The sequence below is a fragment of the Cydia splendana genome, chromosome 19 (assembly GCF_910591565.1).
Source record: "Cydia splendana chromosome 19, ilCydSple1.2, whole genome shotgun sequence".
Classification (NCBI taxonomy): domain Eukaryota; kingdom Metazoa; phylum Arthropoda; class Insecta; order Lepidoptera; family Tortricidae; genus Cydia; species Cydia splendana.
The window spans coordinates 3,617,845-3,645,165 of record NC_085978.1 but is presented as its reverse complement, the minus strand read 5'-3'; the positions used below and the strand labels follow the sequence as shown (position 1 = coordinate 3,645,165).

Genomic DNA, 27,321 nt, shown 5'->3' with positions numbered 1-27,321 from the left:
AGTAGCGGAATTATCAGTACCGCTACTTGATACTAGAATTCTCTAGTATCGCGACTCACGAAAATTGTATTGAACAACAATTTACAACTAATATTAAAAGCAGAAGGAGTTGAAAATAGAGTTACATTTAATCCAATTATAATATTAGCTGAAAATTGTTGAGCATTAGACTTTTCGGTTGTCGGAACATCTATTGTCAAGTAGCAGTACTGATAATTCCGCTACTCGATGCTAGATGTCGACTTTGAAAATAATAGTCGTTTTGGTACTACGAGTATAACTGATGTATGGAGTGAACACTCTATCTATGTATTTTTTTCTCTATGTCATCGCGTAGAAATTCACATTTTTAAGGGTCAGAAATGCTTTAGAAACCTTTTAGAGTTGTTAAAAGTCTTTGGATTTTGAACGCTTCGAGTATCGATAGTGCAGCTCATCTTTTTAAGTATTAACTGCTTTATCTACATTTGAAAAGTCATTCAATTGTAGAACTTATCGGACAGCTCTAAGTTACATAATTGAATGGATTTTCAATTGTATATACGGCGGGTATACTTAGCGCCGTAGGAAGAGTTGAGAGACTTCACTTTCCGATTCCTCTTTAGAAATTCTTAACGTCGTTATGGAGTTTTTCTAACCAATATTTAATTTCTAACGATATTTTATGATTTCCAGTTCGCTTGCAAAGTGGACATCAACTGTATTACAGATATACATAGTTGTTTTCCATCGTATTTTCTCGGAAACGTTCGTATTTGTCATGCTACTTCAGTCGACCTCAGTACTTTTTGTACCAAGACTGACTGAAGTAGCAAGACACGTTCGTATGTTTCCGTGATGAAAATACGATGGAACATAATTATGCACTACATCTGTATTGTTTTTCATTAATACTTATTGGTGGGGAATAAAACTGTTGCCGGTCTCAAACTTGAAGTTGCAGTTTAAAACTTTAACAATTCACAATTGGGTACTTTCCTCTTCTTAAAATAAATTATTTCACACCGTGCACGAAATTTCCACCAGGGGCCGATTGCATAACAAACTACAACTAATATTACAAGCGGAACTCCTTATTTAATAAGTGAAATTAGAAAAGGAGTTCCGCTTGTAATATTAGTTGTAGTTTGTTATGCAATCGGCCCCCGATCATTATTAGAAAAACATAGATAGCAGTTATTTTTAAACACAATTTCTATTTAATAAATCGGATGGAAGTATAAAAAGTAAAGTAGGGGGGAGTTGACTGTGACGTCACTACACACGTTTTCGTATAAATTCCATATTAGCAAATCGTTTTGGCAGTTCTAAAAAAGAAGCTGATTTGACTGGTAGGAAAGTAGCCAATTCTTACAAAAAGTAACATAACCATCGCCCACACTGTTAACCTGTCCATCGGTAAACCTTATTACAAAAGGCATAAAGGTCCATCGATGGATAGTTAAGAGTTGCTGTTTGTACATGACACTGTTTGTTACCTAGTTGTATACCAGGGATGTTGCGAATATTCGCATCCGCAACCGCATCCGCGGAACATCCGCATTATTTTAAACATCCGCATCTGCATCCACATCCACATTAAATCGATGCGGAGCTCATGCGGATGCGGATGTCGACCGAGTCGGTAACAGGAACGTCTTAGCGGCGGCGTAAGTGCTAGGTAATTTCGTCATTATATATAACGACATTGTCTAGATCCCAAAAAGACGGCCAAGTTACTGTTTATTAAATAAAACGCACCTATATTCTTGCTCAAATACTAAATGTTTCGTTTCTTTAAATAAAAATTACTAAAAATGTAATATTTGACGTTTTTTAAGTACCAAATCTTGACATCCGCATCCGCGGATGTGAGGCTTTAAATATCCGCATCCGCATCTGCGGATGTCAAAAAATCTGCATCCGCAACATCCCTGTTGTATACTACCATGCCACCAAAGAAAATGAATTTGCAATGCCGAAAACCCCGAACAACCTGGCTAGGGAACTAGGTATAGCCACAGTACACTAAGAACAGTAGTGAATCTAAGGCCGCTCGGCAAGTTATTTGCCTACTCTTGCGTTGGCGCTTAGGGTTGTCACTTTTATTTTTAGTTAAATATTATTTGCGTATTATGAGTAGCACTATGTTTCTATTTATATAATATAATGAAATATTCTATCAATCCCTAAATGAGGTATAAATAAAACTCTTTTTAAATATTTACATTAGGAAATGGCATTTATTAAAAAAATATAAATTTGATACAGAAAAAAAAATCCTCCGGTTTCTGCATGTTCGGAACGCTTTATTGTTAGCGGTTAAAGTAAAGTAAATTCTCATCCTTACGTATAACTTTAGTAAAAAGGTTTTAGGGAAGCATGGGCAGGGCATCGTAAATTCTGTCTTTTAATTTTTCGTAAATTGACGTTCCGATTTTAATGTTGATGTGGTCCTTTTCAAACGCTTTGCGATACACCTGCTCCATCCATCCTTTATCGGGTGGGTGGGTGGTACGTGTGTTTGCTACACCCTATTCAGGGTCCATGTGATACCATAAGAAATGTATATACCACCCAAAAATGTACCATGGAAGCAAGAAATAAATGAATACTGAGGAAATTTCGATCTGTGCCATAATTCCTGTAATTAATGTACCTAGTTTCTGCACCTATAAATTGCAAGAACGTTGATTAACATCGACGTAAACTTTTCAAAATTCACAGTGTTTATGGTAATCAACATACATATTTTCATTATGATAAAAAAAATGCGAGCGGGCGTGCAGCGTACTCGAATGCGCGCGATCACAGTTGCGGTACGGCCCACACTGCCGCCACCGTATTCCCCCGTATATTATGCTAATGTGTGCGTGGCAGCGCGTGCGTACACGGCGCCCGGCGCGCACGCACACATTCAAGCCGGCAGCGGCACATTTCTATGAAGATTCCCTACTGTTCTTGTACTGTGGTATAGCAGTGGCATTTAGCAGCCTTACAAATACGGCCGAAAGCCAATTGACTTTCGACTCTCTCACAAAACGCACAAGGTTCTATTTCACTTGTATTTGCGAATCGGATCTTAGAATTTTGGTGCTGCGGTTTTCATTTATTCGCAATCTGTGCTTAGTCTTATTGCATAAGTAGATTGTGCTATACAAAAACCAAACAGCGTATCCTTTCTACGGTCTAAGGTAGCAACTAACTAGAATAACTATGATGCAGAAAAATTAAGGGTTTCACCTCGGAATGAGAGATAATAAGGTGAAAAACCCGAGATTACTTACACCTTCATAATGGCTTCTCTTAAGGTTCTCTAAAAAGTAGACGCATATATCGTGTGCGCGTCGGATGTTATTGATGAATGAAAACGGGTAACTGTCAGTGATACGTGTCAGGTACTTAAGTGTTAGTCATGGGGACCGTTTTTTGAAGTCAAAAATGCAGAGCTTCGTCTATTCGTCACCGTTAGGTCTTATGGCTCCTATACACGATGGGCCATCATACTGGCCCACTAAGATGGGCCGCCGTGTAGAGAGGGTAGTGGTGTCAGATGGCTTATGGCGCGGTGGGAGGGTGATGGGATGGCCACGGTGTCCGTTTTTCGTCTGCACATCAAAGGTAGTGGGCCACCGATGGTGCGTACGCATCTACCTGTGGCCCATTCTATAGTGCGTGCTCTCAACCATCGCATGGCCATGACCAACTCGCTGGTCCAGCGCTGGGCCATCGAGTCGAAGAGCCATTAGAGTCAAGAAAGTCCAATTTGTAGATTGAAGAAAGCCTTTTGTCACTTCGAGTAGCGTATTGCTGTTTTCGACGTGAATAAACAATGGCTGACAAACTGGGTTTAGCGTTGCAGCTTTGTTGCTTTTAATTATTTATCTAGGTTGACTGGGTGAGGCAAATTCAATTTTGGGTCCCAATTTTCAACAATTTAAAAAGAAATCACTTTACAGTCTTTACACATAGTATCGACCACTTTTGTTTTAGAAGGGGGTAAAGTTATTGCTTAACTCTTCGTGATAATATTGATATAGAGTAGTACGTCATTGTTTTCGATCGTATTTTCTCGGATACGTTCGTATTTGTCATGCTACTTCAGTCAACGTCAGTACTTTTTGCACCGAGACTAACTGAAATAGCAAGACACGTTCGTACGTTTCCGTGAAAATACGATGGAAAATAATTATGCATTACATCTGTACACCTGTAGGGCTAAGATGGTCAGTTTATTATCATCTGTCATCATGCCTGTCACGTTCTAACAAGTATGTAAGTGCGAAAGTGACGCATGACATGACGAGTGATAAAAATAAGACCATTATACCGCCGCTGCGGCGGTAGACGGTCGCATTTTTATCGTTTGTCACCATTCATGTCACGTTCTAACAAATATGTAAGTGCGAAAGTGACGCATGACATGAAAAGTGATAAAAATAAGACCATATGATACCGCCGCTGAGCAAGATAAAAATTCTATGTTTCCTAAAAGGTAGTTTTACCAAGAGATTTATATTTAATTTGAAGTGTCCTGCAGTAATGTATAGACGACAGAATTACTGTATTGCAGCGCGACTTCATTGCCCAGTGCATTGCAGCCGTAAACGTCAAAAATCCGGCCAGCATCAACGATTTTGACATTTGGGGCAGTAATGCGGTCGGTCTGGTATACTGCCGTATTCGAACTTCAAGATATTAACAAGAGACGACACGTACTAGATCCATTCTAGATACGTTATAGTTTAGATATCAACTAGTTCTCTTTTGCAGCGCAATTCGGGCAACCAATGTCACTTTTACGTTAGATAGAGTAAGATATCTATTAAATGTGAATTGGATCTCTAAGTCATATCCCGTGGAAATCGATCAACAGTATCTCCAGAATCGCGCAAATGTCAAATTTGATAGGTTAGATCTTAATCATATCGTTATCGTATCTTAGTGATGTCTAATGTCTATTTCAAAATCCGAATCGGGCCCATAGTCTGAATTCGAACTGTGTATCTGCTATATTTGCACCTTAATTAATACGAGCGTCTGCATGGGTAACCTAGATTCGAGATGGATTTGCGAATGTTCATTTCATGATATATCCGGGGTTCTGAGATATTGCTTTTGCGGTCATAAATATTAATGCATTGGATCTAAAGTAGTATCTCCGAGAAGATTTTACAAAAGCGATTAGGTGATATTTTGTGTTTCATTTCAAAGGAATACTTTCATGGTAATATCAATTTACGCAGTATATTTATATGATAGGTACCTACTTTTCTTTAAGTATTTACTTACTTATTTTATTATTGAATTCCTTATGGTAACGTTTCAAATAGTCTATTGACGTAAAAAGCGAGATACAATACGATGAGGCTTAGGTAACTATTTGAATTTTTTTTTAATTAAATTTGCTATCATGAGAACTTTCATGTCTCGTCACGGATCACTCATGCACTAACATTCGTAACGTGATAAAAACGAGACCATTTGTTCACCAAGTCGTGTTATTTCTAATTGTATGCATACTAAACATCAACAGGCTGTCGAATTTCCTTTATTTTAAGGGGTCAGTGAGCAACGAGCATTCTTTGTAAAACTCTTAATACATCTTCTGTATATGCCCGGAGATGTGATGCCCTGTTATTTGTAGCCATTATAGTTTACACTTAACAGAATATAAGAGTCTAGATTACCAGTTCCATGGGCCTCAACAAACTCTATGCTCTGAGGAGGCACTGAGCACTCTTCATAGAACTCCCTAAGAAGCAACATCTTCTGGATATGCCCGGCGGGGTACGTGATACCCTGTTCCTTGTAGCAGTCACAGTTCACAGAATATAAGAGTCTTACCAGTTCCATGGGCTTCAACAAACTCCATGCTCTGCGGAGGCACGGAGCACTCTTCGTAGAACTCTCGCAGCAACATCTTCTGGATATGCCCGGCGGGGTACGTGATACCCTGCTCTTTGTAGCCGTCACAGTTTGTCTTGGCGTGCAGCAGCTGGGCGTATACTCTGTTTAAAAATAGAAAGTGCATTAGGTACTTGGGCAGACATTTTAAGGGCAGTTACACACTAGGCCCTAGCACTACATTTTTTATTTGTTAAGAGTCTTACCTATACTTTAAAGACACACGGCCCGATTTGAACTTTAAGATACGTCAATTAATAGATCTAGAAATGATATGGATTAGATATGTCAGTGTCAAATGAGATGTTTCTTCAAACAAAAACGTCACTTTTGACACTGACACATCTAATCCATATCGTTTCTAGGTCTATTAATTGACGTATCTAATAAAGTTCGAATCGGGCAGACACTCTTAGAAATTTAAATCGAGTAAATTTCTCAACATCAAACTCATAGTGTAGTTAGTACCTACTTACTTACTTAGGGAAACAATAAAAATTAACTACCTACATTAAAAAGGCAAATCATAAGACAAATTTTGAAGGCTTATCAAATAAACCAGTCATTATTTTCTGGGAATATATATTGCATTCAGTTTTATGGTATACTACCCAAGAAAGTTCAAGCCTACGTAAAGAAAATAAAACTAAAGAAAATACCGACTACAATACGAGTAGATAAGCTTCTTATATAGCCTACATTTTCCTTAGAGCAATGTTGTTCTCATTCTTAAGATGAGACATTTCCACGAGAATAGTTGAATTCAAGATGACAGGTGGGACGGGTGTTGAAGTTACACATCTAGTCAGAAAACGTCACAATTGATACGTAAAATAACGAGGAATATCAACCTTAATATTGTTTCAATAAGGATCAAAATTGAAGTTCATAAAGAATTAGTTGCAACGTTTTCATTTTAAACTGGTGTTAAGAAATGTAGCGCAGTGTGCCTACAGAAACTTAAAAATTATACGTTTGTCAGCGTTATGTTATTGTGTGCTTAAATACATTGCAATAAATGAATTAGCAATTGTAGTGCTAGTTTAGCTCAAATCTCCGCGTTCTTTTAATAATGTTAAACGAATTTATCAGTAGTAGAAATGCCTAATTATTTATAAACATCCAATTATATCTAAGTTAGTGAAAAATCTTTGAGCGGTGCTAATAAAATAAGGATGATAATATCAATAAAATTATTGTATTTTATCAAATCATTCGATCGAAAGCCTATTGGAACTTCCTCAAAATATGTATGTATGTACCTACATTTAAAGAAAGATCCATAATTATTATAGTTAAAAATATAAACGACAGATCCTTAAAAGCGGTCGTTGGTTGTACATAAAAGTTTATGTTTTATAATCTTAACATTTCTCAAAGACTAAGGAAAGTTAATGAAATTCAATCCAGGGTATTTCATATGTACCTAGGTAGGTAGGTACATGAACAATTTCTTACCTCAAAGGTTTTTATTTTTAGCTACATCTAAATGGTCTTACCTTCTAGAATCTTTGGCCTTTTGTAGGAAGACGACGACAATGGCTTCTGATCGCGCGTAACCGTTGGCACTGTTGTCGAAACTCTTGCAACGGCCGTCGGGTGATAATACTCCCAATCTATGAAATAAAAACACAGAATTTAACACTCTTAACCCTTTGAACGCCACGCCCATCGTGAGCGGCGCGTCTTCATGAACCTTGTCAGAATGCACGAAGGTTGATATTTTGTTGAAGTCGCGCGCGTCACTTAATGAATACTGAATAGGTAGGTACTGAATACATCTTTGGCAGTGAAAGGGATTCAATGAAAAATAAATAGCATTTTATACAATCGTGATATAATAGAGAGCTTTTCCGTCGAGTACCGTGTTAGGCCACGAAACTTGCTGAGTGGCCTTATTAGGTAAGAGATTGAAAAGCTTGATTATAGAGTCTGTGCGGAAATAGAAGAGTCGTGGAATGTATGGGGCCCAATACATTCCACGACTCTTCTCTTTCCGAACAAACTCATACAATACTTTTGCTACGAGTCAACAAAAATAATTTAAACTAGTAGAATCATATAGGTAAACACCTTTTAATTATGACATTTCAAAACAAATTACCTTGAGAACTGAAGTGAGACGTAAGGGTGAAGGCAGAGATTGGAGCCACCGACGATGGCGGAGTCACAGTGGCCATCTCTGATAGCCCTGAAGGCGTGTTCCAAGGCGTAGAGGGAGCTTGAGCAAGCGGAGTCCACAGTGTAAGATGGACCGGTGACGCCGAGCCAGTAGGATATGCGGTTGGCCAGCATAGCGCGGGAGCAACTGTGGAGTAAGGTGACTTTTAATTTTACGGGTAAGATAGCAGTACCATTTCCATACCATTCATTTTGACAGCGTGGAAAAGTTTTTATGCGCACTCCAGCAATGTATTTTTCTCTTTCTGTCTTGTTTCTGTCCAATATGTCACGCTTCTATTCTAGTATTTTATCAGATAAATAAAAAAAGTTGAGCGCTATTGCATTTCTTTCTAGCTGTATATTATAATTCTCTTGAGAAAAATTAAAAACTAGCAACCCATACAAAAAGCTCCACACCGTCACATTTTTTGGGGACAAAAAATAGGACAACGAAAAGAATTACGACCCAACTACCTATAACTTTTCTGGCTCTTTTCTGGTCATTCGTTCTTTTTTTTCGGCAAAGAAACTGTGTTTACAAAAATTTTAGATAGGTACAAATTCCTACCTAAATACAGTTTCATACTTAGGTACCTTTAAATTAAAGTAACTTATAAGTAATAAAAATGTTAAGTTGTAAATATTATTTTTCTTTCAATCTAAAAGTAAGGTGTATTCGGGTAATTCTGACTACCGTAAAACGGGGTCAATAGAAATCGCGGGGTGAATAGAGAAATTTTGAACTTTTTCTTTCAAGTTGTTATATTTAAAAACGTACATCTCTTAAATAAGATTTTTTGGAATGCGTATACATATAGTATATAGACTATTTATTTTCTACATTGATACCAAAAGAACTTAATCAAACTGCCTAAAACTTAGATTTTTTTGATTCTAAAGTAAGGTCTCGCCGAGGTAAGAAATGAAGCCTGTCTGAACTTTGTTCTAGCGGTAAATGTTTTGACATTAACTAAGTAAAAGTTAGCTAACCTGATAATATAGTATCTGTAGTACCTAAATAATAAATAATATCACTAATTTTCTCTATAAAGAAGCATTTTTTTTGCAAAAAACTAATAACATGCAATTTTACGTGATAAAGGGGTCAGTGGACACGCATGTGGGGTGATTAAATAGTTACGCCATAGGGGGTGATTAGATACAACAAAGGGGTGTAAAGACACGCCTTGGGGGTTAAAAGACACGAAGAAATAATTTTGTGTGAAATAGCTGTTTAACAGATATATATACCATTTGCCAATACAGTATCAGCATAATAATGATCAAATTCGATGCCTATGACAAATAAAACTTAATATTTATATTCGCCCCTTTCTTTTGTCTATCGACCCCGTTTTGAGGATATGGAGAAAACAGGTAGTTTTCTTTGATTTTCTCTGAATTGGGTAGACAAAAATTTATTTCACAAATGCAAAATTGAAGAACTAACCAAGACTCAAAAAATGATATCAAAATTTTTCCTTTTATCATTTGGATTATTGGCGAAAATCGCCCTTGAAGTTGAAAATCGTGTCTTTTCACCCCGTTTTACGGTACTTTAGAATGTCGGGTGATTCCGAAAACCATCGTAATTCCATCACAACACTTTAAACTCTCGCGTTTTGTACACATATTTAATTTGGACACACAACAACAACAATTTGGAACACAATCACAACGGGTGAAATTTAGACGAAACGTCGGAATTTAAGGTAAAAACCCGTAGATCCCTTTATGTAATTAATCCATCATGTTAACGGCAAATAATGTTACAAAATTCAGAACGTTTTTATCCATCATGTTAACGGCAAATAATGTTACAATATTCAGAACGTTTAAATTTACCAACCCTTAGTAACTAACTTATTACGATTAACTTCAAACAACACATTAGTAACTTTTATATTACTACAGCGAAAGCTAAATGCTTTTCATATAACTTTTCGATTCATAGTTTCTCTGTTCTATTGTAGCGTTTCATATCGAGTTATAAAAGCATTTTAACTAATCTGCAACTCTGAAGGCAAAGGCTCAGGCAATTCAATTCAAACTTCTAACTTATACTTCGTGTTTGGAAAATGGATCTTAGTTTAATGAGATAAAGTTGATATTTGGGTGTGATGGAAAAAAGGTGTGTTTTAGGTGTTAGGTCGATTTCAGTGCAAATGCATTAGTACTTACATTGTAAATGTGATGTGTAGTCGGTTTAGTTAATTAATCTAATTTAATACAGGGCAATCGCGAGAATAGAAATAACGATGATTAGGCATATAAAAAAAATATGGGAGGCCGAACTTTGCTCGGAAAACATATAAAAACTCAAAAATGCACGCTTTCCCAGAGATAAGACCCAGCTAGATCGATTTTTCGCCGAAAACCCTCATATAGCAATTTTCATCGAAATCGTTAGAGCCGTTTCCGAGATCCACGAAATATATAAATAAACAAGAATTGCTACCCATGTGATGGTCGCACTTTTATCGTCTAATTACAACTTGTTACAAAATGGCGGCCTCATGTTGGATTGAAGCGCAACCATATGAGGCCAATGGTCATTTTTTAGTTAAGCAGTGCAGGAATTGTAAATCAATTTCGATGAAACGTAGTTGAATGTATGGTATAATAATATACTCCGCCTGGTACTCCATTCCGAGATTCGCGTATGACCTAACTGACACGCGCCTACGTCATCATGCTGTTTACAGGTTCTCAAACTTTGAAATGTGGGAGAATTTTAACCAACGGTGAAAATTATTTTAACGGCATTAATTTTAAGTTATTCATGTAGAAACATAGTAAAATAAAACAAATCTAATGTATTAAATTAAACTTTATTTATCTATACAAGACAAACGTTTAAAAAACTAATTCACAGTTACACATTAATTACCAAGCTTACGACGTGAAAAGTTTGGAAAACACTGCGACTGCTGACACTGAGCGAGAAGGAAATAACAATTAACACGCGTTCGACAAGGATGACGGTCAGGGCATGAAGTTATCTAGATCCGAATTGTCAAATGTCCACAGAGCTATCCTGTGTTGCCAGTAGTATAAACAGAATTACCCGAAAGTCTGAAATTTCTTTCGTGAATCGGAAGATATTGCTAACGAGTAATTAAAAAAGACGTGTTATTGTAAAATTTAAGCCAAAATACATATAAATGAAAATTATAAAATTATAAAGAAATATTTTAACTTATTAACCATAGGTATAATGTACCCATGTAACATGTTATGTTGAAATAAAGTGGCAATGTTATTGTGACGTAATCGCGTGTCACTCTGGGAATGGAAGACCATGTTTTATTAGACCATGGTTGAATGAAAGGATTTTCGAGTAACAATCACTGGAGTTGACGTGATTCGGTATACCTACAGATCAATGCTACACTGCAATTAAACTTGACAGACAGACAGACGGACGGGCGACAAAAAAGTGATCCTATAAGTGTTCGGTTTTATTCCTTTTGCGGTACGGAACCCTGAAAAAATGCAATGTGTGATTATGACTGATTATTTTAGTCTCTAAAAATATCCAACGAGCCTACTCGTAAAATGGTCACGCTGTATTACCCATCATTTAACTAATACTTAATAAAATCAGAAAATCTTTTGAAAAAAATTATCTATCTATCTACCTAATAGATACCTTTAAACGAGCAATTCTTGTTTATTTATATATAGATTTCGGGGATCTTGGAAACGGTTCTAACGATATCGATTAAATTTGTTATATTGGGGTTTTTGGGGGCGATAAATCGATCTAGTAGGTCTTATCTCTAAGAAAACTCGTATTTAAGAGTTTTTGTGTTTTCCGAGCAAAGCTCGGTCTCCCAGATTTTTACAATTGACAAAATACCTTTTGCTAAGAACTCAATATAGGTAAGTACTCTTATATCACACAAAAAAGTTTTCAACTTGAATCGAAGCCGGAACGCCCGTAGCTTCCAATAATGTCAAGCGGGCCGGAAAAGTTGGCGAGCAGAGTTCAATCTTGGAAAAATATAATTGCTGGAGACTCGGCGTACTTAGACATAGTTAATCCGTTTAATGGGAGGTGTCCTAGTAAATTTGGAGTCAGATAATTTATACCTACTCTGGAATAAGATGAAGAATAAGTAATTGGCTGCCCATTGCGATTCAAAACAGCAAAGCAGCGAGTGTGATGGGCACCGGGGCTTACATACACGGGTACCTCTACCTACGTCAGTAAGTTTATAGATTTAGATTTATTTTAATAAATAATGATTTATTTCTTTACTTGCATGCGTTTGGGATTTTACGGCAATGCTATAAATTATTTAAGTAATTATTATGTACCAAAATTACATGTACCTACTTACAGTTACATACCGTTTTTAAGGTTATTGTATACATTTTTAATGGATAAAAAATAGTTTTTAATAGGTTGGTAACTTGGAGTTGAAACTTTACATAGAAGTTGGAGGTTGAGGGTTCATTTTTCGACTTTATTGTGGGCAAAGTCGTAGGCATAACTATTTGAATACTTACCCAGTGATACCGAATCCGTTGACCTGCATCTTCTCGTAGAACCATGTTTTTTCCGATTCGGAGAAGCAGGCTCCCACGAACACGCCAACTTTCTGGTTCTTTAGCTCTTTGGGGTTCACACCTGAGGACAAAACAACACACATTAATGACTGAGTGAACGATACGGTCAACTATGTATGGTTTTTAATGACCCGGAACAGACCATACATCACATGGTATTTCAGTGCCCTGTTACTAGATATAATGGGCATAATGGCCCAGTTCAGGACTTTAAAAACCTGACAATAAACGCGAGTTTGTATCTGCGAAATTGTAAATTTTGATGTCAAGTCAGGCGTGGCTCACTCCGCGATTTCGTCGCTTTGCTACAGGTACATCCGTTCCACACCAATTTTGGTGGCTAGCCATAAGCCGCGGCGCTGTCGCCACCTAGCGGCCATATCTGTCCTGATCGTAACAAACGCGTTTTGTTAGAGAGTGAGTCTTCTGTACCTAGTACGCTAGTACGAGTACTATTATTTATTCTGTGGTCAAGTGTAAATTTAATAAGTGTGTGTACCTACTTATTGCCATACGATAAATAAATAACTGTCTGTATTTTTTAAGAACAAAACTTCCGTGAGACACGGGCATATTTAATATATTAAGAACGGGTCACTCACATATTTTAAGTCGAAAAACGCCCGAGATGTTTCACTCCGTACCGAGGAGGAGGAGGGTTTTTGGACTTAAAATACGTGAGTGACCCGTTCTTAATATATTTAATATGTCTGTATTTTTTATCCAATAATCAGATAGGAATACAATTCAGATGCACTGAAAAAAAATGAGTGTAATGTTTTAATAGTAATTCAAAAAATAATAACGAAATAAATTTTGCTCAATATCTTAGAACAAATCTTGTAACAGGTAGCACACAGTTCGCAAATCCCACTTTTTGTGTAAATGGTAACAACTTTATTACTGTTATGGAAACATTTTTTTAATGTAGGTAAATAATGTAGGTAAGTTCAAATATGCTGGGGTTTACGGTACCTAAACCTAAACGAGAAATAATCAACATTTAATTGAAATTTGATCCAAAAAAGAACGCTTAAATCAATTTACCCATTGCACCTCACCCAGGAAACGACCTTATCAAAACAATATAAAATATCAATTACGTATATTTCCCTCCGAAAATAAACAAGCCTGCTAACATTATTTTATTAAATTTCTAATCTACCCGGAATGCGATATTAATTCTGTAGAATATCGAAATTTCGTTTAACTTTCTGACAGATGATGTTCGTTTCTTCCGTTTCAGTATTCCATTAGCTGACACGTTACATCAGATTATCATTTCGCTGGCGGCGCCCAAATTATTCCAGCGAAATGATAATCTGCCAACACAGCCAGCAATATTAGAGCGCTTTCATGATTGTGTAGGGTTGGGACATTTTATTAAATATTATATAATTAATCGTTTGCGTTTTTTAAGTCGAAAATTTCTGGACCTATTTTGACGTAAAAATTAGACGCAAAACTTCTACTCGCTCTATTTTCTTGTATTACTACTTTTAGCAATGAAAACTAGTACAGTAAAGTGTAAAAATATGGGTGCACACATCATACTCAAAAATATATCTCATACCTGTTATGTCAGCGAAGAACTTATGGGACATCTTTTTAGTAAGATGTATGCACCCATATTTTTATACTTGACTGTACGTGTAGGTACATACCAGATATAGACATTAGATATGTTATGTAAATGTTTATGCCAAGTTTCATGTAATAAGTATGTCGTTTCAAAATGAGAGCGTAACATTTGATGGTTGGGCATTTTCACTTAAGTGTACAATTTACTTTTTTTTAATCCATCAACTTTTGGGTTCTTTCTACTCAGAATCACGAGGACTATCGATCTATATAGAAAACAAATGTGTCCCAAAAAATGTCAGTTTTGTAACGCATTTTCACATACATTTCGTATGGACCGTTACAAAACTGACACCCACCCAGTATGAAAAACTGTGGACACTTTTATTCTTTGTCTCATTCAATAGTACTCGTGATTTCGAGTCTAAATAACCCAAAAGTTGGTGGTTTTAAAAAAAAAAGTAAATGGTACCATTTTTCTGAAAACCCTCGGTATTGTCACGGCTAGGTTCTTGTGAGTTTTATATGATCTGGAAAATAATTGATTTTTCCAAATTTCGGTACGAAACTCTACAAACCTACTGTACAACGTAATAAACTTAATTAACATTGATTAACGAGCTACAAAGTTTCAAATAAAGGATTAGAATAAAACAGCTAAAAACTTAACGAAGTTACGAAGACGTTCTCGCAGCTTCCAAATCGAATCTCGACTTATCGCGTCCCTAGCTGAAGGAATGCTTGATTCTGGGGCAATTAAATTTGGATTCTAGTCGCACCCAAAGCAAATAAGTTGGCTAATGAGAATAGTCATAATAAAGTAGGTATAAACGACTGTAATTAAAAACACTGGTTTTCGGAGAAAACAAAATGTAATCTGACGGTAATAAGTAGACAAAAATATGTAGTAGCAAAAACCATAAACAAAATATTAAAAAAAAAAGATAAAATTATAAAAAAGGTTGTGCAGTCTTGCACAGTAGGGTTGATATTATGGCTTCGATAACATAAAATATAATAGCGTTAACTTGTATTTTAATAACATATCTTTTTACGAAGTTTCAAATTCCTAGCTTAAAATAAAACTTGAACGCCATACAAACTTTCATCCCCTTTTTAACCCTTTTTGGGGTTGAATTTCTCAAAAACGCGTTTCATTTCATTTATTTCATATTGTATTGTCATGTACATTAGATGTTACATTATATATAAGTAGTCAGATCATGACACCCTGTTAGGGCACACAATAGTATTACTATTCTATTCTATTCTAGGCTAGTCTATAAGGCAACATAATAACATTAATAACATTTACTTATTAGTAATAAATTGAATTAAAAATAAATGACGTCAAAGCTTAAAACTAAGTCTAAGTATATAACGTCAACAATACAGTGTGTCTTTGATAACGACACTAATTTTAAGGGCTGAAAGTATAAGTCCTAATGAACTGAAATTAGCATATTTAGTTAAAAAATAAAAATTTTCATACAAATTTATTGGGCACGCAATGTATCAGTAATAAATTTTATTAAACTTAACAATTGACATGTGATTTCATTGAAATTTCGCTCTTAGTGACATCCTGACACCTATTACAATTACCTACATCGTACATGTCGGTGACACTTTTGATTGACAAGACCGTCAAAAATCATGACAAGTGACCTTGTTCGTAAGATAAGGACTTAACCGCCCTGCTATCGCGAAACACTTTACGAAGTTTCTCCTCTCTTTCTCACTCACAAAAGTTGCTTGAGGAGAAACTTCGCAAGTGTTTCTTGGTCAAAGACAAAATTATGACATGACAATTTCATGAAAAAATGCATCCTGTCATACCAGCCAGTGCAGTCAAAGATTGATGTAAGTAGGTAACTTTGTGTTAACTAAGAAGGCGGAATCAGATAATCGTTTCGTTTAAGTACCGATTGACAACTTCACATTGATTGGGTTGAAGTGTCAAGATAACATCGAGTTTGTTGATCAACACAGACATTCCTAATAAATTTAATAAGCATGTTTGAACTAGGTAATGTGATTTCTAAGAAGTGATAATAAATGTAAGTGCAGTGATTTTTGATATCAGTCTAGTTCAGTGAATATTGCGATTCATAAATGTGGTGGCTAAGACACAGAAAGATTTGTTGATGTAAATTTGTTGTGCTAGTGTGGTCAAAATCGCGTATGTTTTAAATTGCAGTGTTTTCTAGTAAATAATTCAGGAAATAAGTTAACGTCGGCAACAGTTCCGAGTTACTTTAATGTTTTGATCGAATTTAAATGGAAACGAAACTAGCTCTTCCTTTCTGAAACGTCAAATAAATGATAAATGTTTGCATTACATTGCTGCTCGAATTTTTTTTAAAAATTAATTACTCTTAATAATAAAAGGTAATCGTTATATTCTTTTGATAAAACTGTTAACAGCACTTTAAACTATCGTTACTTAAAACCAATGTCGTTATGAAAGACACACACTGTATATTGATAAATGGTTATTTGATATAATTTGTCAATTTATTATTAATGGCAAGTATTGTAATTCATTGATGTCGTTTCTTATTGTGTAGGTTGTAATAATAGGCTAATGGTAAAAAGTTGTCAAATTGCAATTTAAGATCCTAATTTCATCAATGTCATAAAGCAAAATCAATCAAAATATAAAAAAATTAAATGTCAATGTAAAATATTAATAATATAATGAATAAATGGAAATTATTATGCGTAGTGCCGGAGGGGCATTACAATGCTGTGAATAAAGGCAGTCGCGTTTCAACAGTGTATTAAATAGGAATAATATGTCACGTGATATTAATTAGTAATTGGATAGTGTATTCAAAATTCGTCAAATGTCTGTGACTTTTTATATACCTACATATTTAGTAGTTGGGTCAAAATTATTTCCGTTGTCTTGTTATTTGTCCCCAAAAAATGTGACGAAGTGTATTTTTTTTGTATGGGATGATTTTTAGTTTTTAATTTTCCTCAAGTAATATAATATATACAATCTACAGCAATAAAGACATTGTAATAGCACTCGACGTTATTTATTTAAATTGATAGAAGACACCAATACAAGCGTGACACAGTAAGAAATAGGACAACGAAAATAATTCTGATGAATCAGTTACTTGAAATAATAAACCGTACCTACACTTTTTTAAGTATAATTATATTAAATAACTAATTCAATTTTTTTTGTATAGGTGCAACAACACGTTATTGGGGTAACTTCTGAAACTAACATTTGCAAAGAAAAAATAGATTCACTTTTTAGGAAATATTGCGTGTAAGCAGGAATACTATATAGAATTCAAAATATTTAAAACTACTTCAATTTCGTTGTGTCAAGTCCCATTCTGCAAAGTCGGTTAAAGGACTTTATTAAACAAAGCTTAAGGAAATCGCACCCCAGCCGAATATAAAATGAAGAAATTTGAATGGTAAGCCGAGTGGTCGGCAATATTGAGTTATAATCACCAGTTATACAAAGTTATATCACCAGTTATATCTCTAATGGATTCGGAGATAGGGCTGCGGATACCTTTGGGGTTTTATGGAAAAATCGGGTATGCAAATTTTACTTTGGAGTTTGTGTCAGTGATGAGGTTTTATTTTTAGAGTGCGCTCCATTTAGTGACGCTTGTAGGTTTGACAGTAAAGATTCTATTGGATGGGTATTTACGATGGGTTTATGTTTAGTTTTAAAAAGTTATTTGGTGATTCTCAGGGGGCCTAGCCAAGACCACAATCGTTGATATTAAGTAAGAGTTGAGTGCGGCGCGCCAACAAACTGGTTACTCCAGTTTGGCGCACTTATTGTATATATGTACCGATGTCAGTGTTTATGTGAATAAATGAATTAATGATAGAAAACGCCAATTGAAACTTAAATAATCCATGGAAACGGTCACGTGACTTTTCGTAACATCTGTCATCCCTTTACAATTTTTTCTTTTCATTTAGCGTAGGGACAAACACAAAACTATGTTCTCGTCTTTCCTGTAGACATACAGAAAAGTTAAGGGCTATTAAGGTTAATTTTCTTATGTGACCCATGTGGATAAGGGTTAAATAAGAAAATTAACTTTAATAGCAAAACTTCCGTGAGACACAGACATATTAAATATATTAAGAACGGGTCACTCATGTATTTTAAGTCGAAACACTTAAAATACATGATGATGTTTTCTTGTATTTTAAGTCGAATGTGTTTTATGTGTTGGACACTCCTCGGTACGGAGTGAAACATGTCGAGCGTTTTTCGACTTATAATACGTGAGTGACCCGTTCTTAATATATTTAATATAACCTTAATAGCCCTTAACTTTTGTGTATGTCTACAGGAAAGACGCGAACACAGTTTTGTGTTTGACCCGTTTGTCGATGTACGATTTTCACCTTGACTATGCCCCCTGTTACTGACTGGTTCCCTAAAAATAAAAGAAATACGCGTAAGCCATTTCCTAAAAATCACACTCCTAAATACGTCGAATAGAAAAGAAACGCCAAAAGAGAAATATTGAAATACCCAGTAAATTACCCAATTACATTTGTGAAATGTCAATTCGTATTCGTCGCCATTTCTAAATACAGAAACCACTCGCTACTCCCAATGGGGGGTTAATGTGAAAGGACTTAAGGCTGGAAAGGAATTGCCGCCCAACGACCGAGAATTCAATCCAAGGATCAAACAGATTGCCCTCATTATGGATGGAGGTTTCAATAAGTGATTCGGTGTGTGGAGCAGGTGAGGCGTTACATACGAAAATGTAGACGGCATGAGAGATTCTACGCAGGTTCCACAGATCTACAAGATTAGCCGTCAAATACCCCTCTACTTTTATGAAAAGTTAATGTCATGTGGAGCTAGAGTTACCAAGAAAAGTTTGCAGTGATTTTGATAGCACGCACAGTGCAAGTGTTATTACTTATTTTAAACGACAACCTTCTATGAAATTATGACGTATAAATAACACTGGCACTAAGTGTGCTATCAAAATCTCTGCAGACTTTTCTTGGTCTCATGAAACTACACAAAAAGCCTACAACAAGCTTAGAGTACAGTACAATGACACTTTGCGAATTCAAACAACCACGGTTTTGCAGTGCGTCAGCGATGTTTGTTGAAACCAGGGTACCTGACTTCTTTGCCATTATTAGAAATCTAATAGCGTCATTCTGGAACAGGGTACGCATTTCTAATAATAGGCTAATTACGACCATAAATGATAACATAATTTACCAAAATGTGTTTTTCCTGCATTGGTTGTCCGCGCATCAGCAACCGAACCGTAAGTAGTATTTTAGTTTTTTCTTTGTGGTTATTTATTTTCACGTTTCTTTCCTTTTTATTTTTAAGTTTATTGTATTTTTAAACTTGGTCAAGCAAATCTTGTCAGTAGAAAAAGGCGGCAAATTTAAAAATTTTAGGCGCGAAGGGTTATCGTCCCATAGAAAATAAGAATTTCCTTTTTCTACTGACAAGATTTGCTTGACCAAGTATATTTTAAAATTATGTAATTGGTCTATTGCCTAAATAAGGAAACATTCATTCATTGAGTCATTCATTCATTTATTAAATTATACGCAAAGAAACCTACTATGATTAAGTGAGTACCTATGTATAGCTAATGAGTAATGATTAGAGAAGGCAAGCTGTAATAACACTAATAACTATAACAGTATTTCAAGACAATAGTGGCCCCACGTCCGATCTTAATTATTGGAAAAGTCCGCTTCCCTCGAGTACATCATTCGTTCTGTAATCTTCTAAATGAGCCGTCTATCACACCGAACATTGACATATATGTATTTGGAGTAAATTTTAGAGCAAAGTAGCCAAAGTAAGCAAGTTAAGTTTGGAATTTTTTGTGTTGTTTCTACTCAGAATCACAAGCTCTTTCGATTCTAATAAAGTGTGTCTGGATTATTTCTTTTCTGTTACCATTTTTCATAGGAACTTGCACGATGGTAACAAAATGGATGGAAAGATAGATGTGTGAAAATTCTAGGACATTTTTTTTTCCTAATATGATCGGTAGAGCTCGTGATTCGAAGTAGAAACAACATAACAATTCTCAAACCGGAAAAAAGAGTAGGTAGTGTACACTGTACAACTGTGGGTAGGTAATTAGAATGAGTTATATACCTACTATATGAGTAGCGAGTGAGAGGAGGCCTGTGCGCAGCAGTGGGACGTTCGAATTGACATTGATATGTCACAGATTTCAATTGTTTGGTTTAGTTAAATGTAATGCCCGTGTTACAACAACGCTATATGCTACATTTAATTACTTTTTAATATTAATTTTTCTGAAAAAAAAAGCAAAAAAAATATATTTTTTTTCAAAATTAACTATGCCATTTAGTTTTCTTAAACGTACTTAACCATACCCCGAAGTTAACGGAATTCAATAAAAACACGGTGTATAGGCTTAATTATTATTTTATTTTTATATGAGTAGATAAAATGTACTCTCGTGGTCCAATCTATTACACTACAGTGAAAATGCGGTCTTCAAGGAAGCAAAGCCAATATTAATGGTACTTGATAAGCACTAGCCGGCGAAACGGCAAAACGGACCGATTCGCGGTGCGATTCCACTGAACGTGTTCTTTCCAATTAGTTTCATGAAAAATGAAAATATTTTTCATTTTGTTTCTTTAGATTTTATTTTAATAACCGACTCAGACATCAGCAGTTTGTGTCGCTCCGCCAACGCGTGGCCCTTTGAAGCTCCTCGATATGGAGCGAAATAATTCGAGCAATCTTCAACTTTAAATACGTGAGTGAAACGTTTTAATATATTCATATCATGTAGTAATAAATACCAAGTAGATACTTTGCAGTTTGCCGGTTGATAGTAAGAAGTTTAAGTGATAAAAGCGTTTCTTTGTTTTTCTTTGTGAAACTTATATATAAAATCCTACACTAGAGACTTTAATGCACTTCAGAATATAATGATACCTGGGGACTTGTGTGGCAAATGGAGTCTGTCTGGAAAACCTCAGAAACTTATAAAACTTTTTCATTCGGTAAGTGGATTCACAGTGCCTTTTTATGTCACACAGATGTGTTGTTACAAAAATACGACAAATATTTATTCATTTTAAATATATACACTACTGTTATTGTATTTCAGCGAGGCATAATGAAAACAAATGTTACGAAAATATATTCAAAATAACCCTTTAACTCCCAGTAGTACCTATGTATCTTTAGGTATTTAAATAAAAGTAAACAAAATCTACCCTCAAATGGCTCCTTAAGCCAGTTGAGGGTAGATGAAAACATTACATGATCAAATAATGTAGGTTAAAGTCAGGTCGGTCAGTGACAGATCCAGGCGCTTTTTTATTTGGTTGGTTAACCAATAAATGTTATAAATACCCGAAAATGTACAAATTGTTTGTTTACTTTTATTTAAATACCTAAAAATACAGAGTATAACTCACCACCAAACCCCGTTATCAATCTTGTAATTCATTGAAAATCAGTGCACCGTAGGGAGCCCTAACTTCATCGTTGGTGTCCAACTTTGACCAAGAAAAATATAAAAATATATATTACTTTCTCAAACCTAAGTTAATTATGCCTGTTACAGTCATTTTCACCTTTAAACTGCCCAAAACACCCACTTAAATCAAAGTAAAACCTTACAAAAGGACGTAAATTGAAATACTTTCAATTGCTTCGCAAGACAATAACGAAACCATTCTCGAATCCATTCACCCGTTCGTTCCATTCGTTCAGGGAGCACTAAATTAGACCGCAAACGACACTTTAATTGGGCCAGTTCAGGGTTCCGTACATAAGTTACGGAACCCTTCTTACGGAACGCTGAACCCTGCATTTCTGCTTTTGCCTTTATATCTGTTTGCGGATAGAGGTAATTCTATTAATAGTGCTTTCAAGGAACCAGTCTAGTTTAGCTTAACTATCTCTTAATACAATGTTCATAGCGAATGTAAAAGAATACATAAGCAATTAAATTATTGTATAGTAATCGGATATAAATTTAAAATTAATAAATCAATTACAATTTAATTTATTGTTAAGTTTAGTTCAAAATAAATTCAATTATATTTTCTAATACCATTGATTAAAATTTAACTTATTTAACTACCAATGTTTATTGTATGGGCCGCTAGACACTAGCCGCTAGCCGCTAGACACTAGCGGCTAGCGGCTAGAGGACATTTATAAGCGTCAATTTATAACTAAATAGTGTTTAGTTTTAAGTTTATAAAATACATATGTATGTTAGTCTGTAAGGTATTTGTAATATGGGCCTTGTTGCCTGAATTAAATTTCAAAAAAAAAAAAAAAAAAATAACTGCTAAAAATGAGTTCATACCTAGAACTCCGACTATATATAAAACAATTTCACTCGTTGTCTTTGTATCACTTTGCAGCTTCTATGTAAATATTTTAAACGGAAACTCACAGGACTTTACTTGACATTTTTCTATATTTTTGGAAAGCCTACAAAAAGGCCACGTTACCCGTAAAATAATTTGCGTACGAAAATACAAGGATGAAATGTCGGGATTTTTTAGGATTTCATAAAAAACCGTAATGGGTGGGCGATGAAATTTTACAACGGGCTCGACACGTGAGGGTCGCTATATTATTTGAAATAACTGAGTTAGCTTTTGTTTGTATGTGAACCGAATAATAACATGTCATAATAAATATAGATGGTCATTATGGTCAAGCAAATCTTGTCAGTAGAAAAAGGCGCGAAATTCAAATTCTCTTTGAAACGATTTCCCTTCGCGCCTACATTTTTAAAATTTGCCGCCTTTTTTTACTGACAAGATCTGCTTGACCAAGTATACATTCAAATTTAATAAAGGCTGCTATTTAACTGATCACCAGATTTAATAAAATTTAATACCAAAAAAATCTATTTTACCACCCTAAAATCATGAATGATCACCAAAATTATAACACCATTTTAATGTGAAATGATTACCAATTTTATTACATTTTACTATCCTTTTAAAGGAAATGACACCAAAATAATCATTATTAACCCAAAAATAGTCAATGATTACCAAATTTCAATCCCCATTTTAATGTGAAATGATAACCAAATTTTTACATCTTGCTATCCTATTAAAGAAAATGACACCAAAATAATCATTGTAAACCCAAAAATAGTAAATGACCACCAAAATTAGAACTCCATTTTAATGTAAAATGATAACCAAATTTTTAAATCTTGCTATCCTATTAAAGCAAATGGCTCCAAAATAATCATTGTAAACGCAAAAATAGTAAATGATCACAAAATTGTAACCACATTTTAATTAAAAATGTGCAATCATTTAATATATCGTTATCCTATTAAATTAATTAATCCACTTCGTCACTTTTTTCTAGTAGCATTTTATTTCTGTAACAGTCGCAGTTCTAACCTAACCTAACCCACTTTTCTAGTAGCATTTTGTTTCTGTAAGGGTCGCAGTTCAAACCTAACCTAACCCACTTTTCTAGTAGCATTTCTTTTATGCAAGGGTCGCAGTTCAAACCTAACCTAACCCACTTTTCTAGTAGCATTTCGTTTCTGTATGGGTCGCAGTTCAAACCTAACCTAACCCACTTTTCTAGTAGCATTTCTTTTCTGTAAGGGTCGCAGTTCAAACCTAACCTAACCCACTTTTCTAGTAGCGTTTCGTATCTGTATGGGTAGCAGTTGAAACTTAACCTAACCTACTTTTCTAGTACCATTTCGTTTCTGTAAGGGTCGCAGTGCTAACCTAACCTAACCCACTTAACTGATAGCAGTTTAACTTACTTTTCTAGTAGCATAACGAAATGCTACTAGAAAAGTAGATTAGGTTAGGTAGGTATGCGGTGCGGGCTACGGGGGGTTGAGCGGGAGGGGCTAGTAATTTTGGCATCAGTTTACTTTATTTGGTAATATGTATAAATTTTTTGGTAATCATAGTGGTTTATTTAGGTGAAAATATCGCATTAATTTGGTCTTCAAGATTTGGTGATCATTAATGATTTTTGGTGATCATTCAATATATTTGGTATTTGAATACAATTTGAAGTGCAGTCGTAATTAAAGTGGTGGTACTTTTGTATTTTTAGGCCTTATTTTTTTGGTGTTCAGTAATTTTTTTTGGTAAGCATGATTTTTTTATTTAGGGTACCAAAGTATTTTTTGGTGGTCATTATATTTGTAGCCTTTAATAAACCGGCCCCGACCCCAGTCGATGCTGTACTCGTACAACGCATAATGGAGGATTCTGTTCTCCTCAATGGCTCAACCGATCATTTTTGAAATCATTTTCGTGAAAGGTATTTATAAAGTTTTATTTTATGTTTTTTTTTACAATACTCAAAGCTTAATTTAATTAAGGACATCGTCATCGTCGGAATCAGTGCCATTTAGCGTATGCATTCATTCACTAAATTAGTAAAACTGCTTACCTACAATATTTTTCAAAGTCGAAGGGTAGGATGACACCTGTCATCTCCATATAATTTATAACCTAAAAACGACAAATCTCGCAAAATTGTATTGCAATCATCCTACCCGTCGAGTTTGAAAAACATTATAGCAATTGTACCTTTTAATTCCTTGCACGGCTGAACTGACCGCACATCACAAACTTTTAAACACTCGTACAATTCAATTATAAAAGTTGATTCAACATGGCTTCCAATCATATTAATTCGGGGCTTACTCTGATTAACCTCGCACATTATCAAACTGCACTCGGGACTTAATCGCGTATTTCAGTTATAAAATTTTTACCTCCGACGTTTCGAGGACGGCGTTGTCCCCGTGGTCTCGGAGAAAACTGACACCCCTACATCCCTAACTACTACTACCAGTCATGGTATAATAATATACTCCGCCTGGTACTCCATTCCCGTCTTTTCTAGGTCACCTAACTGACACGCGCCTACGTCATCATGCGACAGCGCTATATGATAATATGCGATAGCGCTATATATAGCGGCCATGTTGTTGTGACGTAGGCCCGTGTCACTCTGGGAATGGAAGACCATGTTTTCTTAGACTATGCTACCAGTAGGGTGGGGGAGGGAGGTCTCATGAATCTAGTATTAAACTGGATTGGGCATGAGTGGTGGGGATAACTGACAGAACGGGATAGTCTTACGTATCTTTCAGTAGGAGGAGCAGAGAAAGCGCTATTATTGTTTGTCCTTGTCACAGTCTCACATATTTTTGTTCCCCACCTTTTTTTTAGTATGGATAATGGTGGGCAACAAAGAAATTCGACCAATCATAATGACGCATTTGCGTATGTTTTGTCCCTCTTGGAGGCACGCGTATACCACTTCTATAGGATCCTACCTTCTATGACTAGTAGGGAGTAACATCCCTAGTGCGCAAAACGTTCAAACTGATAAACAAGACCAAGTGCGGGTAGTTCGAAAAACTCGCGCGGCTAGAAGATGTTGATGTCAACTTGAGCCCATAGTCTAATAAAACATGGTCTTCCATTCCCAGAGTGACACGGGCCTACGTCACAACAACATGGCCGCTATATATAGCGCTATCGCATATTATCATATAGCGCTGTCGCATGATGACGTAGGCCCGTGTCAGTTAGGTGACCTAGAAAAGACGGGAATGGAGTACCAGGCGGAGTATATTATTATACCATGCTTGAGCCAGTCTTCTCCGAGACCATCGGGACAACGCCGTCCTCGAAACGTCGGAGGGAAATTTTTTATAACTTAAATACGCGATTTAGTCCCGAGTGCAGTTTGATAATGTTTAATAATCGTGAAAGTTTAAATCAGTGTTAAGGTGACAGTCCATTTCCAACGACAGCTGCATTACTGTCAATTTTACTATGGAAATTGACAATGACAGCGACGCGTTCAGTACCGGTAGTGCAGCTGCGGTTAGAAATGGAATGTTACCATTAAGCTCACACAGTAAGTTGAACATATTCACTTCATTCAAAAATGACGTATTTCTACCTTTTTACATATCAACATGCGCTATTTTGAATAAACAGGGCAGAATTATTTAAATTCTGGACTTCTTAGCTTTGTATTGAAATATAAACCTAATGTGGTAGATGCAAGATTGTTTTTGCAATTTAAGTGATGCTTGAGCAGTGCAGATGAAATGAAGCGTGGCTGGTATTTTAACCACTAAAGCTGATTACTAGTTAATTAATTAAATATATCATTTGTGCTCGTAGTGAATACAGAGTATTACGAACTAGCCTTTGTCTGCGCGGGATGATGATGATGATGGTATTGACGGATAAAAACTATCCCGTGTCCTTCCTCAGGCCTCAACCTATCTCCATACCAAATTTCATCTTAATCGGTTCAGCAGTTTAAGCGTTACTTTCGCATTTACAAAAGTAGTATGGATAATCACTACACCTTATAAAACTAAGTCCCCCGCCGCCTCTGTCTGTTTGTGTGTTTGTTCGCGATAAACTCAAAAACTACTGAACAGATTTTCATTCGGTTTTCACCTATCAGTAGAGCGATTATTGAGGAAGGTTTAGGTGTACAGTATAACTTGTTAACCCGTGCGAAGCCGGGGCGGGTCGCTAGTAAATAATAAAGTAGAAATTAAATTAGTTAGTTATACGAATATTCTTATGTAAGTAATATAGGAAATAAAATGTCCTGAAACCTAATATCAACTTTTTCGGTATAGTGCAAAGTACCTATTGAGATGACAATACAGAGGAAATTGGAGCGGAAGCTAACAAGAAATCCAATAGATCCGTACAAATCCGGATACACTTGAACATTTACTGGTAAACAGGAAGCCTGTACAGTCAGCATCAAAAGTATCTATACTACAAAACTTCCGTGAGACACAGACATATTAAATAGACATAGACATAAAAAAGAACGGGTCACTCACCTATTTTAAGTCGAAAAACGCTCAGTGGCATGTTCGACTTAAAATACGTGAGTAACCCGTTCTTAATATATTTAATAGTATCTGTTCTGTCAGAGATATTATAAATAAGTTAGACATAGTATAAATGTGAACATGGAATGTATGGATTTTTGTTACCCAACCTTGCAAAAATAAAACAGATAATTATGGAAAAAAAATAACCCAATTACACGAGCAAACTTGT

General features: G+C 35.5%; 1 protein-coding gene across 2 annotated transcripts in view; it reads right to left on the bottom strand.

The window, feature by feature from the left end:
• The window catches only part of LOC134799858 (fatty acid synthase-like), a 78,073-nt gene that overhangs the window by 41,952 nt on the left and 8,800 nt on the right, over positions 1–27,321 (bottom strand). Inside the window, exons 4-7 of one of the 2 annotated variants that reach the window (XM_063772256.1) lie at positions 12,565–12,685; positions 7,991–8,194; positions 7,386–7,502; positions 5,827–5,990 (exon numbers count right to left, since the gene is read on the bottom strand). In XM_063772256.1, coding sequence (XP_063628326.1) covers positions 5,827–5,990; positions 7,386–7,502; positions 7,991–8,194; positions 12,565–12,685 — 606 coding nt within the window. The other variant, XM_063772257.1, reaches the window with a different exon arrangement.